The 15,770-nt window shown below is 43.8% G+C and overlaps 1 protein-coding gene across 1 annotated transcript in view; it reads right to left on the reverse strand.

Annotated features, from left to right (window-relative positions):
• DERL2 (derlin 2) overlaps positions 1-15,770 on the reverse strand; it is a 95,282-nt gene that overhangs the window by 21,655 nt on the left and 57,857 nt on the right. Inside the window, exons 4-5 of the mRNA XM_085649564.1 lie at positions 4,323-4,416; positions 2,590-2,785 (exon numbers count right to left, since the gene is read on the reverse strand). Of these exons, the coding sequence (XP_085505690.1) occupies positions 2,590-2,785; positions 4,323-4,416 (290 nt within the window). The remainder of the gene's footprint in view (positions 1-2,589; positions 2,786-4,322; positions 4,417-15,770) is intronic.

Below are 15,770 nucleotides of genomic sequence, written 5' to 3' on the forward strand. Positions count from 1 at the left end.
CAGGGGTCAGGACTAAAGAATGGGAGGCATTCAAAGTGGTGGTCAGACATGAATGCTTGACTACTGTGTATGGTACTAGGCTTCTGCTATAACATTTACTAAGACAGATAAGTATTTGCAGCAACTGTAAGTAGAAGTGATGAGGAAATGTGGGGGGCACATGGGATACGTCAAACAAATTCACAAGGTGTATCAGCAGTGCCACCAAGGGGAGGGAAACAAACAAGGAAGACTCTTGCCTGGGCTGATTAACCGCAAAAAGCTATACAGCTAGATTTTGCATGTGAAAGATGCCTTGGGTGAAATTACTGCCACTCAGGAAGGAACGAATAAGCTATGTAGGATGTACTTTGAGCAGGTATAGGCTCAGCAGCATTAGACAAACAGACAGACGTTTGTCGATATTTAGATGGTCGCCAGAATGTGACTACTTTCCAACCAAATGTTACTAGGAATTTGGCAGTAGGCTGTTTCTGGAAGTGTATCAGGAGACAAACAAGGTGCGGAACCTACCACCTAGAATGTGGGGGGCAACTGTTCCTGCAGACTGGCAGACCCAAAACCCAATGGCTATCTAATTTTATTGCCCCATTTCCATTATAAATACTGATGTGAATTTATTCAGCAAAGACCTAGCCAGACGGATGGGGACAATCATCAGGACTTTGATTTGTGATGATTAGTGTGGGTTTGTCCCACAATTGAGTAGCCTGCGTCCCATACATCTTATGCACAGTGTTGGGGGGGTCATAGGAATCCTATTGGGCCTTGAGAAGGCCTTTGACACAGTGAAATGGGAATCTGTTGGGGCTTAAAACAGAAGGTTTTGACCTGTTTACAGTTACTAGGGGAAGTTATTATACACTTTTCCAAATATGAAAGTTATCAAAGGGGGAACGAGACAAGGATATCCCTGGTTGCCGAAGTGGTTTGCACCAGCAGCGGGCCCTTTGGTGTAAAGGCAGAGAACAAAGTTCATCAACTAGCTCATCAAAGTGGGATGGAATCAAGTGGATTCCCTTTAGCACACCGGAAGGGATGGACAGGGTGTACCTCACTGAGGTAAAGCTGCCCAAGGGCATGGAAACATTTAGCTAACTAGGAGCTCAGGTAACATGGATGCAAGCAAGAAGTCTTTCTGTTGGACCATATAAGATTGAACTAATAATTTATTGATACGTTTATGATGCAGGCCTATGTGCAAACAGCAGGCACAATCATCTCATTAGGGCTACATATTAGGAAGGAATTCAAACAAGTAAGTGCCATGCTTATAATTAAGGAACAGTCTGGAGGGAGGACATTGGTGCATGTTATGTATACAGGTAGAAGTATATTACATTGAAATGTATCACACTCCTAATGAAGTTGTACCTGAAAGTTGTAAATTCAAATTACGTAAAAAAAAAGAACACAAAAAAAAGATATGGATGCAAGCTTTTGCCTAAATATGGGACAAATAGTGGAGGGGCTGAGGATGTAAGTGGACTTATTTAATATGTTACCATTGACAGGATTTGTTAGGGTCATACTGGTGAAGATTGTGTTTCTCCCATACAGTCTCCACGGGTTACAGAGAGCAATGATGCCCATGCTGCTGCATACATTTAAGACACCAGATAAGCTTATGGTGTCACTGGTTTGGGCTGGGAAACCGGGTCGAGTTAAGCTCGATACCCTGAAGCTGCCAAAGGACATGGGGGAATGGGCTTACCCTGGCACAGAATTATACTAAATGATGACACAAAACTAGTTCCAAAAGGTTTGGCGAAGACTGAATTGGGAATTTGCTGCACGATTAAATGGGCAGAACTTGCTGCAAGAATTATTAATGATGGGGAGGTACATGCTGAAAGACAAAGCTATATTGTGTGGCAGGTTGTGAAGGTATGGGAAAGGGTGGTTAAAGTAGTACAGTAGCAACCTACATTTGAGGTGGAATTGCCCTTTTGAGGCATAAGGTCCATTAAAAAGACCGGGGACGTTGGAGGTTCTGTTGAGGTAGGGCAGATGTCTCAAGGTGGGGGACTTGTGCCCTAATAGCACTTTCATCACATCTGAAGAAGAGCAAAATACATTTACAATTTTTTCATCTGGCTCGTAAAATCTGGAAAAAATTACCCAAGAGCCCTGACACGCTATGGAAGTGTTGCTTGGCACGGCCTAAGGGAGAAAATTGATAACCTGTCTTCCCAGAGCCCTATGCCTAGACAAAGAGGGATGGGCAAATCAAGGCACTGAGAGATAGGGTGCTGACAGTGAAGAGCAAGTCACAGCCATAGTCTGGAATGGGATCTGCAAATGTTAAAAGGGTGTAAAAAAATAAATAAAACATATTTAAAAATAAGAGGGACCTAATCAGTTTATAACAAAATATAAAAAAAACAACCAACATATGAAAAGCTCAATTACAGGAAATGCAATTCAGTAACGTCTTACATTTGCGAAAGATTACAAATTTACAGTTTCCAATGGTGTTTTTCCTCAGGAAGTCTTAACAAGTGTTAAAGTATAAACCAGAAACACAATTCAATATCCACAGTTTTTACATGGTATCAATATATACAGCGAAGAAATTTAATTTCTTACCCAAAAGATCCACAATTACAGAATTTCCCAGTAACAAAGAAAAGCCCATAAGCACCCAAGGCAGGAACGGGGCCTGGAAGTTTAGAAGGCCAAAGAAGTTCATACGAACGTAAGGATTCCTTCGGCTCCAAACATAGACAAGCATTATCGTAAACGCTTGGCCTAAGAACACTAAACTAACAAACAAACCAAAGATCTGATGGAAACAGTTAAAGAATATTTCATAACAAATGTTCTTACAAAATTAAATTACAGTGGCGTGAATGTTGCAATAATACGATTTAAGGTAAATTCTCCATGGATTTAAGGTAAATTCTCTCCGGCAATGCAATTTTACAAATGTTTATATTTTGTTTTTACTTAAGACCAAAATTATCTGTAGCACAACTAGTCCAAGAGATTACAAGAAAGCTCCATCTTCGTGATGGTGGCTGTCCTCAGAGTCATATCAGCCTTTAAGACAGTACCTCCCACTTCAGGATCTCTAGTGACCGCATATTAACATGTGTAAATCTTGTAAAACTCTATTTGTTGCTTTTTATTGATCACATCGAGATGGCCGCCTGAGGTGATAAACTTTGGGGGACACGTGAGGTTGGGTCAACACTGGAGCCATTACAAAAACATTTATAAATGCCTCCTGCAGTAAAATTAATAAAAATTACTGCTTCCTGAATACAATGTATGCATGAGATAAATAACTGAATGTTACAGAAATTGTGATGCTTGAGCATTTTTTTTTTAAAACCTAAAAAATTCCCTCATCAATACAAGCGTGCGGTCAGGCAGAATGATGTATGAAACAGGTAACACAAAGATGAGAGAAGAAAATTCCTCTGTGCTGATCTAAGATGTGATTGGCAAGGTCTCAACACAATGGCTGAATGAGGCTGGTCGGAATAAGTGAACAGTTGACGAGGGCTGACTAAAAGCCAACTCTTTATATCTTGGAAGCAAAAGGTCTTGCAGACAACTACAATGTCAACCTACAACTGCTAAAAAAGGGACACGTCTTAAATTGTAGTTTCCAAAAGATTTTCAAATTTTCCTCCCCAAATTATTTATTCATGTGTTTATGCTGTTTTCATACTTAGCTACATATACTTTTTTCAAACTTTGGGCATGCGAGAAAAAAGTGATTGCATTACAAAGAATAAGAACTGAACTCTTGAGCAGGAGGTAGAATTAAGGCAATTATTACGCTGGAAAAAAACTTTAGAATGTCAATATTTGGTTTATCCCAGAGACAGAAGCATATTATATAAATACATGAGTTTGTTGTCACCATGGACCAAGTTTGAAAGTTTTATTATTTCTTGTTCTAAAGGTAAATTATTATCAATCTAGAGATTAAACCATGGCGGAGTATACCAATATTTACATATAGCATATAGTGTTGCTGTTAATGTGTGCCGGAGTACTGAAGCAAGAGAAGAAAATCTCTTAAAATTCATAAAATAAGTCTAAGTGATGCCCCTTGGAACTATTTTTGCCACATAAATAGCATGTTTTAGAACTGGATGTATACCCTGAACATGTGCTAATTTCAATAACCTATTAGAGGGGAGCAGAGAACTACTTTTGGGTAACATACGAAGCATTTCTTTCTGAATTATTATGCAACGCTTGGAGGCTTTTCTGTAAAACTAAAAAACAACCCATGCAATACAAACATTTTGAAGACATTTTGCTCTGTATGCATTCCGATTTTAGGAAAAATTCCAAAAGGATACAGTCATTAAAAGTCCTCCAAAAAGAAACATAAATACAAAATCTGCCGTCCGACTTCGGAAAGAGCCTTCTTCCAGCATGCGACAGTATCGATATCTGAAGGAAAACTAGTTCAGGAAACAATCAATATTTTTTAACAGGGAGTTCACAATCACGTTTCGTGAAGAGCAAATACTCATAGTATTCCGTCTAACACATTTTGTACAGTGCAGATGGTTGAAGTTGCGGGCTTTGTAGCTTACATGTATATAATAGATTTCCTCCCTATATTCCACAGCGACTATAGGAGAATAGCATGCTCACTTTGGCAAGCAGGTCTGAATCAAAAGGGCTTCACATGCCAGACAGAAGTAGTGCTTGGATCCCGCTTACTCTGAAGGAGTGGGACGGTAGACTATTTTAAACTGGAGTTTTTATTAGTGCAGGTAATGCACACACTGACAGCAGCAGTATCACCAGTACATTTCATTGTACGTATTCATCAGCAGGATGCATAGCTTTTCACCACAGCTTGTGAGTTTGCGTGCCACACTGTATGTTCTCTTTGGTCCTAGTGGTTGTGCACTTCCCTCTTTAGACCAAGACGGAAGGGGGAGTCCAAAGGATAAAACTGTGGAGCACTTCCTATGTAGAGAAATGGTAAAAGCCACGAGGTGACGATTCCAAGTGGGCTCACCTCCCAGGTTATGGCCAATGACGGAGGTGAATCTTCCACTAGGGTTTTATTTACCGCTCATTGGCTAACAAGACTGCAGTGCTGCCACTTCAGCAGCGGTGATTACCAGCATTTGAGGGAACGCTATACATTCAGATAAGGGGTGGATATTCGGGTCAGGGCTTACAGAGGAACCCGGGGAGGGTGAAGCAAACAAGGAAGGGGCCAGGGGGCAGATGTATCAAAGGGATTTAACAATTATGTGTCTATGGGAAAATGTGTTCATACATATGGCCCCAGGTTTCCAATGTGCCAGTAACATTTCAATGGATTCTGTCAAAAGTCAGATTGCACAGTCTCCACGGATCTGTAATGATTGGGCCATCTGGGCAGTAAAATCAGAATTTGGGGGCTCTCCCAGTACCTCTCCAACAGCAATGACGCTTTCAGCAGTGGTTCTTTTTTTTGCTCATGCCTCCATGAGGGATAGAATGTGTGGCATGATCCAGAAGAGGTCTATTGAGGTAGAAAGGAGGAGAAAATGAAACCACAATCACACTGAGGAAATGACCTGGCCTTTGAAAAGGAATGAAGCAAAGATTATGCAATACAGAAAACCAAAGGATGTGTAGAAAAGAAAATCTGAGCTAATCTTGCATTTTACTCAACAGAAAAGGGAGAGCAACGTTTAAACTTCAAACCACATCCCGGATTTTCTATTAACATATTACAATATATTTTATTCACAGGGTTCACTTTGGCTCAATAAAGCTTCTGAGATCAGATGGCGTTTGTTGTCCACAAACCTCAAGTGGGACTAACGTATGCACTCCACATAGCAGCAATGTTTGGATACAGTGGAAATAGTCACTTAGGACGTCTTGAGCAACGGTTTTTCATTACTGGACAGATTATGGTTTTAAGCAACAAATAAGGACGACAACATGACACTGGTATTCCACTTCGAACATATACGATGTATTGCCTATAAGATGAGTTTCATTATTGACCTAAAATACAACAAACAAACTTCCTATTCCAGTTAATAGAACTGCCACAGCAATGTTCCAAGACAAACTGACGCATGTCACAAAATATTGAAAACTATGTATGTTTTTATATTTCATGCTAAACTATTTGATATGATTCTACAACTGCAATAAAATGTTTTTACCCCAGCCTTGTGATTGAATTTGGATAAGCAAGTGTCTCAAACAAATATGTTTTTTTCCTCACTGTAACAAACACAATTACGCTTAAGACCGCTATTTGGCTGCTTTATCCCAGTTTAAAAACTGCCATTCAGAGAGAACTGCTTATCAACAATGAGAAGGGGGCACAGTTGTGCCTACAGAGCCCGGCTGGTTACTGGATATTTCCTCTTAGAGGACATCCCCTCAATTACAAATACACCAAATATGTAAAATGCTATTTTCACTAACATTTCATCTGGACTCTGGCTGGGCAAAGATTCTAATTTCCAACAAATTATTTCTGTTAATCAGTCCTTTCTGCCATGACACACTGCACCAACTCTCCTCATCTCTTAATTGTCAACAGTATTAGAATGGCCCGTTGGAATATAAAGGGAGTTCCCAGTAGGCTGGGGCATTGGATGCTTCATCCCACCTCTTAAGCCAAAGCGTCCAATTGGAGCCTTCGCCCCAACTCTTATCAAGCAGCCATCAAAGCGTCCATCATTGGAATCTTCTTCCCCGCTCTTAAGCCATGAAAGCGTCCATCATTGGAGGCTTCCGTCCAGCTCTCATCAAGCAACCATCAAAGCGTCCCTCATTGGAGGCTTCTTCTGTGCTCTTATCAAGCAGCCATCAAAGCGCCGATCATTGGAGGCTCCCTCCCAGCTCCCCTTATCAAGCAGCAATCAAAGCTTTCCTCATTGGAGGCTTCCTCCCAGCTCTCATCAAGCAGCCATCAAAGCGTCCCTCATTGGAGGCTTCGTCCCAGCTCTTATCAAGCAGCCATCAAAGTGTCCCTCTTTGGAGGCTTCGTCCCAGCTCTGATCAAGCAGCCTTCAAAGCGTCCCCTCATTGGAGGCTTCTTCCCAGCTCTGATCAAGCAGCCTTCAAAGCGTCCCTCATTGGAGGCTTCTTCTGTGTTCTTATCAAGCAGCCATCAAAGCGCCTATCATTGGAGGCTCCTGCCCAGCTCCTCTCATCAAGCAGCCATCAAAGCGTCCCTCATTGGAGGCGTCGTCCCAGCTCTTATCAAGCAGCCTTCAAAGCGTTCCCTCATTGGAGGCTTCATCCCAGCTCTTATCAAGCAGCCATCAAAGCTTCCATCGTTGGATGCTTCTTCTGTGCTCTTATCAAGCAGCCATCAAAGCATCCATCACTGTGACAGAGCAGTCAGAGCGTCCATCACACCAGTCTTGCAAATATTTGCACATTAACTGGGAATGATCCGTCTCAGCTACTTACACAAATATACACATGAACTCTCAATTTAGGTTTCATAATCTCCCATCATCCCATGTCAGTTTCATTGGGTGTACAGGTCTGAAACACAAAGGCCCATCACACGTGTCTTCCACTAAGCAACTTAAATGCCAACGGATTTGCAGTTGAGATCCACCGTCCAAGCTGTGCACCACACTTCACGTGTGGGAGCACTCCGAGGCATATTGCAGAGGGACCATGTGGCTGTTCTCAATGCCTTGCCCCTTACTCTTGGGAAATGGTGAGGATGAGAAAGTGTAGCGCCACTGCACCATGTTAGATTGTTGCCTTAGCTCTAGCAAACACCATTCTCTTCCTGCACAGGACTGGCTTTAATTTCTGAGTTCTTTACTGATCAAAAGAGCAAGATGAACCTGGTCAGTCTGGAGTTAAGGAATGAAAAACGCACATACTTCAGTAGTGTCATTTTTTGCGTACATACTGCGAAAAATAGCTTCCTGGTTATTGCATCTGAGCCCTTCTCAAATTTCCTGCCTTGCCAGAGGGCACTGTCCTCCACTAATAATCTTGGGGTTTGTGTCAGGTGTGTGTTTATGGAATAGAAGATATATTAGTGACACCTGAAGTTTGCAACTCTGTTAAACAGTCAGTAAATGCCTAAAACGCTACACTTATGGCGTTTATGTTCACGTAGCACTTCATGTCGCCCTTTTACCATTTGCTGTGCTATAAAAAATACGACACGATTTACAATTTTACAATGATAGTACTCAAGTAATAAACTCCTGAGGAAGGAAATTGAGGAGAAGAGGAAGGGCAACAGGGGCGCTAAGGGGGTGGGTTGGAGGGGGCTTGGGGAGGTGTGAATAATTACTATCTTCCAAACGCTGAAATAACCGGGTACGATATCATCATTCTCTGCTTCGGAGTGTGGAGATCAGCGTGAGTGGACCCTGCAGCAGTTGTTAATCTGTGTGTGCTAACACGAGCCCACTAACAGTTACATCAAACCTGGAACAGGAGAGAATGATACGTAAATGGAAATGTGTGTCAAAAGGATCTTCGGCACTACCAGTCTGTATCTGAAGTACCTTTCACAGGGCGCAGCGAGGGGTCCTCGTCTGCACAGGCATCAGGGCATCATACAGCAATAAAGTTGTAAAGGCCTTGAAAACCCATCTGGCTAAAAAGAGAACATTTTATGTCTTAAGCATTACTTTCTTTATGCGAACAAGTTAGTCATTTCCGATTTAACATTTTTTTTTATACATGTAATTGTACTCCTTGGACATCAGGCTCCTTTAATCTATTTGTTTCACAGGTGGGGGGTAAGCTTCGTAGGTTATTGTTCAGGGACTTCAGTTCCGGATCTGTAGCCAGGACCAACAACCTCCAAGCTGCTCCCTTAGGTAAGCAAAGAATGCAAACATTTCATTCACTTTTGGGTAGCTCTCCCACACTGCTCCTTCAATTTCCTCAGCTGACACTGCACACCTGAGTGGTACATGTACCCTTCTGAATCGGACTCCTCTGAAACAGCTGAATTTGGTGAGGGATATCTATGGAGAGGTCATGCCGCTACACCCCAAGATGGACCCGAAGATGTTTCGGTATACTCACAAAAAAGAAGTTAACCAACAGATGCAGGTTGGATCAACCTGTGGTGGTACCAATAAGATCAGAGACAAAGGAGGCACTTCAGTCCGCAAGGATCCTGCCGGTATGTTTTTTGGAGTTGGTAGAAAGGGTGCTCAGGGTTAGGGCCAAAGGTGACCAGGACCCACAGACATTGCCCTGCACTGGTCTGGGAGGGAAAGTTTTTCTACAGTTACAAATGAACATCCTAAACCAAGCGTGGCCCTGCATAGTAACACCAGGAAGAGCACCCAGAAGGCCTAGTTTTCCTGTAACCAGTGAGTAGCACCTGCAGGGTGGTCACAGATTGCCTGACCTTAACCTGCTCTGCTACACTATACGCCAGTGCATTTTGAGGCAGTCCAAAAGCGGGTGCTAGGCAACCTCAGACCAATTAAGGCCTTCTGAGGAGCTGGAGTGAACTCCTGACCCAAAACTGAACCATACACACTAAGCACACACAAGGACGAAAGGGTCACGGAGATAACTTCTTTCTGTTAAAGCAAACATCAGGCTCCAACTAGTGCAGGGTAATCGGCAAAACCGTTGTGGAGGAGGACAGATGAACAACAGAGGGTGAGAAAAACAGGAAACAGCGTTTGCATCGCTTGCGCTACAACGCATGCGATTACAATCACCGTGTGTTACAACGCAAGCCATTACATCGCAAGTCGTTTCTACGACTTGCTGTAGGGGGCACGCTAAAGTAAGGAATAGTATAATTTACCATTCTAACACCTTCCCTACTGTTGCACACACTGGAGTTGGAATAGTAAATTATACTATTCCTAAGTCCAGCCCGCCCGCTAAAGGAAGTCGTAGAAACGACTTGCGATGTAACAACGCGGTCGTTGTAACAACCGCATTGTAATCGCATGTGTTGTAGCGCATGTGATGTAACATCGCATAGTCAAGAAAAACTAATTGATGATGGAATAATATTAAGTAACAGTGGGAGAGGCACCGGAATGGTTATGTAGAAGTGGAAATAGCAGATCATATGAGAGGTAGACGCCTTCCTACCCCTGATCATGGGGGATGTCATCTCCTATTTTAGGCTCTTTGATGGAAGGGAGAGGGAGGACAATGGAGAGGATGTCGAAAGAGAAACAAAATGCACAATACGCATTACAGAGAGAAGAAAATGGTTGCTAAGAAGAAAGAAAGTGCAGCGGTTCAGGCGTGGGAGATTTATAAATGCAATAACAAAAAGTGACAAAAGAGGGAATGAAGAGGAGCAAGAGAGGGAATGAAGAGAAAAAAGTGGGAATGAAGAGGAAGAGAGAATGAAGAGGAAAAAGAGAGGGAATGAAGAGGAAAAAGAGAGGGAATGAAGAGGAAAAAGAGAGGGAATGAAGAGGAAAAAGAGAGGGAATGAAGAGGAAAAAGAGAGGGAATGAAGAGGAAAAAGAGAGGGAATGAAGAGGAAAAGAGAGGGAATGACAGAGACAAAACACATCAAAAAGAGAAAGTGTGGGAGAAGGAAAGGCTAAGAATGAGACCGTGACCGTTTCCCTCACCCAAGCAATTATTTTTCACATAACGATCATTTTCATGTTTGAGGAACAGAACCAAGCATGGCCCTTAAAGAGAGATTTATGCTGCTTGCACATCTGTGCCTCATTCTATGCTAAGGAGGAAACTGAGGCAAAGGTCAAGCTTGTCACGGTTTACTCGAAGCAAAAAAGCTTTGCAAACTATATGAAGATGCAACATTTTATACAGGTCTTTCTGAATGTTGCAACACAAAAACCGCCAACATGCACAATCCTAACTGATAATAGTAACAGAAAACATTAAGCAATATATTCTGGTACGATATTTACAAAGGGTTTTTGCTGAAGGTTTTCAAACAGCTTGTTTTTCAATGGGTTACACTGCGTTGAACAAGAACTGTTTTTCTCATGGCACAAATATGTGCCTGGTTTGCAACCAGTGTTTTGTATGGGGCACGGAATGTCTGTATAAACACACAAATGATTTTCTCAAGTAAAAGAATATTTAATTAGCTCTCCCCTTGAAACCACCTACAGAATTGCTTGCACTATAGCAAATATTTGGGAAATGGTGCTGCATAATGCAGAGCTTGATTGAATTTTTTCCAAAATGCACTTGTTGACGGAGAAACATTATGAATACTTCTGGGGAGTGTTGAAGGTGACTCGCTGCAATTTGGGGCTTTAAAAACAATCCATGGTGGTTTTGAGTTTCCCAATCCAGCCCTGACTTTGTCATCTCTCTCTGCACCACACACGCAAAGGAACCACACGGGTACATTCCACTCTTCACTGCTCACCCCAACAAGCAAGCGGCTGTTCTCTCATACTAGGTGTCTGCTCCTCTGCTACTACCAACCTACTCACTCTGTCATACCACCTAATGTTTTGTCTTCGGCGCTTTCCACTTCATGTAAGAGATAGCTGTTCTTTAGCATGATATATGCACGAACGCTAGGCGCTGGGTGCTTGTAGCGCCGGTAAAGTTTGTGATGTGCTTTTATATCGTGTTTTAAACGTTGGTGAAACCTTTGTTTTTAACCCTGGTGAAACCTTGTTTTAAACTGTGGGGAAAGCTTTTATATTTTTAGCTTTTGTACTGTGGCAGCAACTACTTGGGGTGAATTATAGCGAACTTTGCACTTACCTGACCCTTTGAGCCCGTCCCCGTTCCGCCACGGCTGTTGTGCCGATTGTTGCGGAGGGATGTGGCTCCTCCCCCCTCCTCCCTCACGCAGTTCCGGGGGCTGGACACTGCATATTAGTACCATGCCTAAGCGACCGCGCAGCGGGCGCGCCGATCGGCGCGCCAAAGGCAAGCCCGTCTGCGCCCGTTTAGCGACTAGCACTAGCCACGCTGCTTGTGAGGAACACCAGGCTCCGAGAATCATCTGGCTGCGTAATGAACTCCTCAGCTTCGCCCAAAAAGGCTGTCCGACGCCCTCCTGCATGGATGTATCAGGGTGGGGGAGGAATTTTGAACAATCAAAGGATTGTTGTGATTCCTGTCCCTTCCGCTTGGAGAAGCTTCCCGACAATGGGGTCAAGAGTTGTGGTAGGATGGGGGCAGCATCCTCTATAGCTTTCGTTCAATCACCTATGATACTACAGGCTTGTATGATTAACTGTAGATTTTTACCTAAACACAGAGAAGACATATGGCTCAACTTAAAAACGAATTCTTGGGACATTATGTTTCTGACGGAAACCTGGCTACAAGATAGCTCCAATCCTAATCTTTGCCTGGCAATCCCGGAGGGCTATAGGATGGCAATAGCCAATCGGCCAAACTCCAAACGGGGGGGGGGGGGGGGGGTACACTAGCGGTGATTCTCAGGAAGAAATGGGAAATTTCATCAAAAATTATCAAGTTGACAGGCCCTATCGAGGCCATGTCCTTTTGTATCAGAGTCACCTCTACTCTTTCATATGCGGGCTTACTTGTCTACCGACCCCCTGACTCTACTCCCTCGCACTGGCAGGAGTTGTTTGATACTATTGCTGTTCTCTCCTTAAAATACACCAATTTTTTTGTCCTTGGAGACTTCAATGTTCATATGGACAAGTCAAATTGCCCTTCGGCTGTAACTCTTACAGACACTCTCCTAGGTCTCAACTTGACTCAGAGGGTCCCCTCCCCTACGCATGTTGCAGGTCACACACTCGACTTGATTTTCTCAAATGACCTCTCCCTCAGTGTAAAGGACCCTCTTCCTTTGCCTTGGACTGACCATTTTCTGGTCCCTTTCACGTTAACTGGCCAGATGACGCCCAGTGGGTCCAGTTTGGAGCCTGAGGCAAGAAGAAACTGGAGGAAGGTTCTCCCCGAGCCCATGGGTCTCGAACTTCTAAATACACTTCCGCCTCTAACAGGTCAACCCGATCAAGATATCTCAATCTTTGATGCTTGGTTCACGGCGGCTCTTGGCAAAGTAGCCCCCATCAATATCACAAAACCTGCTAGAAAAAAGCCCACAGCCCCCTGGTTCTCGTTAGAACTCCAGCGGGAGAAAAGCTTGTGCAAGAGGCTTGAACGGCTCTGGCGGAAAAAGTATGAGGCAGGGGCAAAGGAGATCTACAGAATGGCTCAAAAAAGGTTCCATAAATTAAAACGAAAAGCACTGAAGGACTATTTCGCAGATCTAATTATGGCATCGGATAATTCCTCTAAAGAAGTCTTTAAAATTGTGAAAGATTTCGTAAAACCGCAAGTCCTGAAAAGTTTGATCGCCCCCTCTCTGCACTTATGTGAGGATCTGGCCACCTTCTTCCAAACAAAAATTCAGACCATTTACGCAACTTTTCCTAAAATAACCACTCCTAAGCCTCCGGCTGAGATCTTGCCTACCACTCTCCCCGCGGAGATCTGGAGTGAATTCCATCCTTTCAGCCCAGACATCTCCCTGTCTGAACTTTCTAAAGTTAAATCTGGTTCTCCAGCCGACCCCTGTCCTCCCAAGTTTTTTAAAATCCTAGCCCCATGGCTGAACCCGGTACTTAACCCTATTTGGAATTCCTCCTTGAAAGGAGGTATTTATCCTACCAACTGGAAAACAGCGTTTGTCCAGCCAATTTTGAAGAAAGAGGACGCTGACCCAGCAGACTTAAAAAACTTCAGGCCCATCTCACTCCTTCCTGTCCCTGCTAAAGTACTAGAGAAGGAAGTTCAAACACAGTTGGCTGCATTCCTGGAGTCACATAAACTCCTCCACGACTCACAGTCGGGCTTTAGGACAGGCTACAGCACCGAGACGGCCTTACTTGAAGTGGCGGAAACAGTCAGGGAGACGATGGACCAAGGGAACTGTGCGATGTTAGTGCTGCTGGATTTATCCGCAGCATTCGACACGGTGTCGCACCAGATCCTCCTAGATAGACTCGCCGCGCTTGGAGTGATGGGTACCACCCTGAGATGTTCCGCTCCTTCTTGGAGGGGCGTTCCCAAAAAGTGCTTTTGCACCCATATGTATCCTCTCCCACCACTTTGACATCTGGAGTGCATCAGGGCTCAGCCTGGAGTCCTTCCCTCTTTAATATATATCTTGCCCCTATAATCGAACAACTGGGGGTGAAAGTCATCTCTTATGCGGACGACACGCAGCTTGTGTTCTCCTTTAGGGAACACTCCGAGGCTGCATTTACGAATTTCAGAAGCTGCCTTCAGAAAGTTGCCTCTTGGATGAATGACAACTGTATGAAGATAATGCAGACAAAACTGAGGTACTCTTTTTCAACCAACCTTCCCCCCCCAGCCCAAAACTCTGGTGGCCTGCGGCGCTAAACCCTCCTCCGGTCCCAGCAACCTCGGTAAGGAATTTGGGATTTAAATTCGATGCCTCTTTGTCAGGCAAAGCCCAGATCAGCCAGGTCTCTGCCATCTGTTTTTGGAAGCTAAAAACCCTGAGAAGATTCCTGAAGCTAATACCGATCAGCTGCAGAAAGTCCGTGATTCATGCTCTGGTCATCTCCCAACTTGACTATGCGAACAGTTTGTATCTGGGCATGCCTGAGTACCTTGTTAGAAAGCTGCAGATTATACAAAACGCAGCAGCAAGACTGATTAGGAATGTTCCGTTCCGCCATCACATCTCACCACACCTCCGGAGCCTTCATTGGCTACCGGTAAAGAGACGCATCGAATTCAAGGCTTTAACCTTGGCCTTCAGAGCTTCTCGAGACTCAGGCCCAATATCTCAAGAAAAGACTCCAGAAATACCATCAAGGCAGAACCCTTCGCTCGAATTATCAGGAGTTACTGGTAATCCCCCATTTCAAGAAATCTAGGATGGGCGGCAGGTCGTTCTCGGTAAGAACCACCATGCTATGGAACTCCATGCCGGAACATCTGCGTAAAGCCTGTTCAGAACGGGTCTTCAGGAAAAACCTGAAAACATGGCTGTTTGATCGGGCCTAGACCCTCTTGGCACCTTTGCGTTTTTCTGTCATGCTCTGCTGCTAGCGCCGGGACACCTCCGTTGGAGGTAGCCGCGCGCTCTACAAATGCCAATAATAATAATAATATATTCTAACACACCAAAGACTGCATACCATTTCCCAGCACGACAAGGGAGGGGCCAGGGCAGCACACGTTTAGAAAAAGACAGATACGTAAATGCAAAGATTACTGCAGCCATAAAGATATATAGGGCACATGGAAGAAGTAAAACTAATAGATAGCAGATTGTCAACACCATCCTTGCACTTACTTCTGGAATAAACAGCTACTATTCCTTGGACAATAACCTTTAGCTCCTCGACCACAAGCCAAAACCTATCCAAATTGAAAATCCACTCCACTAACACATTGAGACCAGGCATCTACTGCCACACAGAAGAAAGTGTACCTCAACCCACTCTTACCACTCGAGATGGCATTTTTACCTAGCAAGTCTCTTGGCGTTGGTCTTACATGAACTAGGCTAGGCAAACAGCTATAAAAAGTGGTATTTTGATTTTTCTGAAGGCCATCATGGAACTGGGTCTCGTAAATAAACAGAAAGCAAGTTCCAGAGTTTTAGTAATTTCGACCCTGAATGGAGAAGACTGCCTCCTGTAAACACTAGCTTAAAACACAGAATGCAAACAGGATGGAGACATACATCTCGGGCCCAACTTCCTACCAGTGAATGTATTTAACATTGATTCCCAAGCAAGTAGGGCTAACCACGCAGTAAATGGCAGCAGCGAAGGGCAAAGAGCTGTTAAAAAACTCAACCGTTAGCTGCCATTTACAGCCAGAAGATTCCA

The sequence above is a fragment of the Triturus cristatus genome, chromosome 3_2, assembly GCF_964204655.1.
Source record: "Triturus cristatus chromosome 3_2, aTriCri1.1, whole genome shotgun sequence".
Taxonomy (NCBI): domain Eukaryota; kingdom Metazoa; phylum Chordata; class Amphibia; order Caudata; family Salamandridae; genus Triturus; species Triturus cristatus.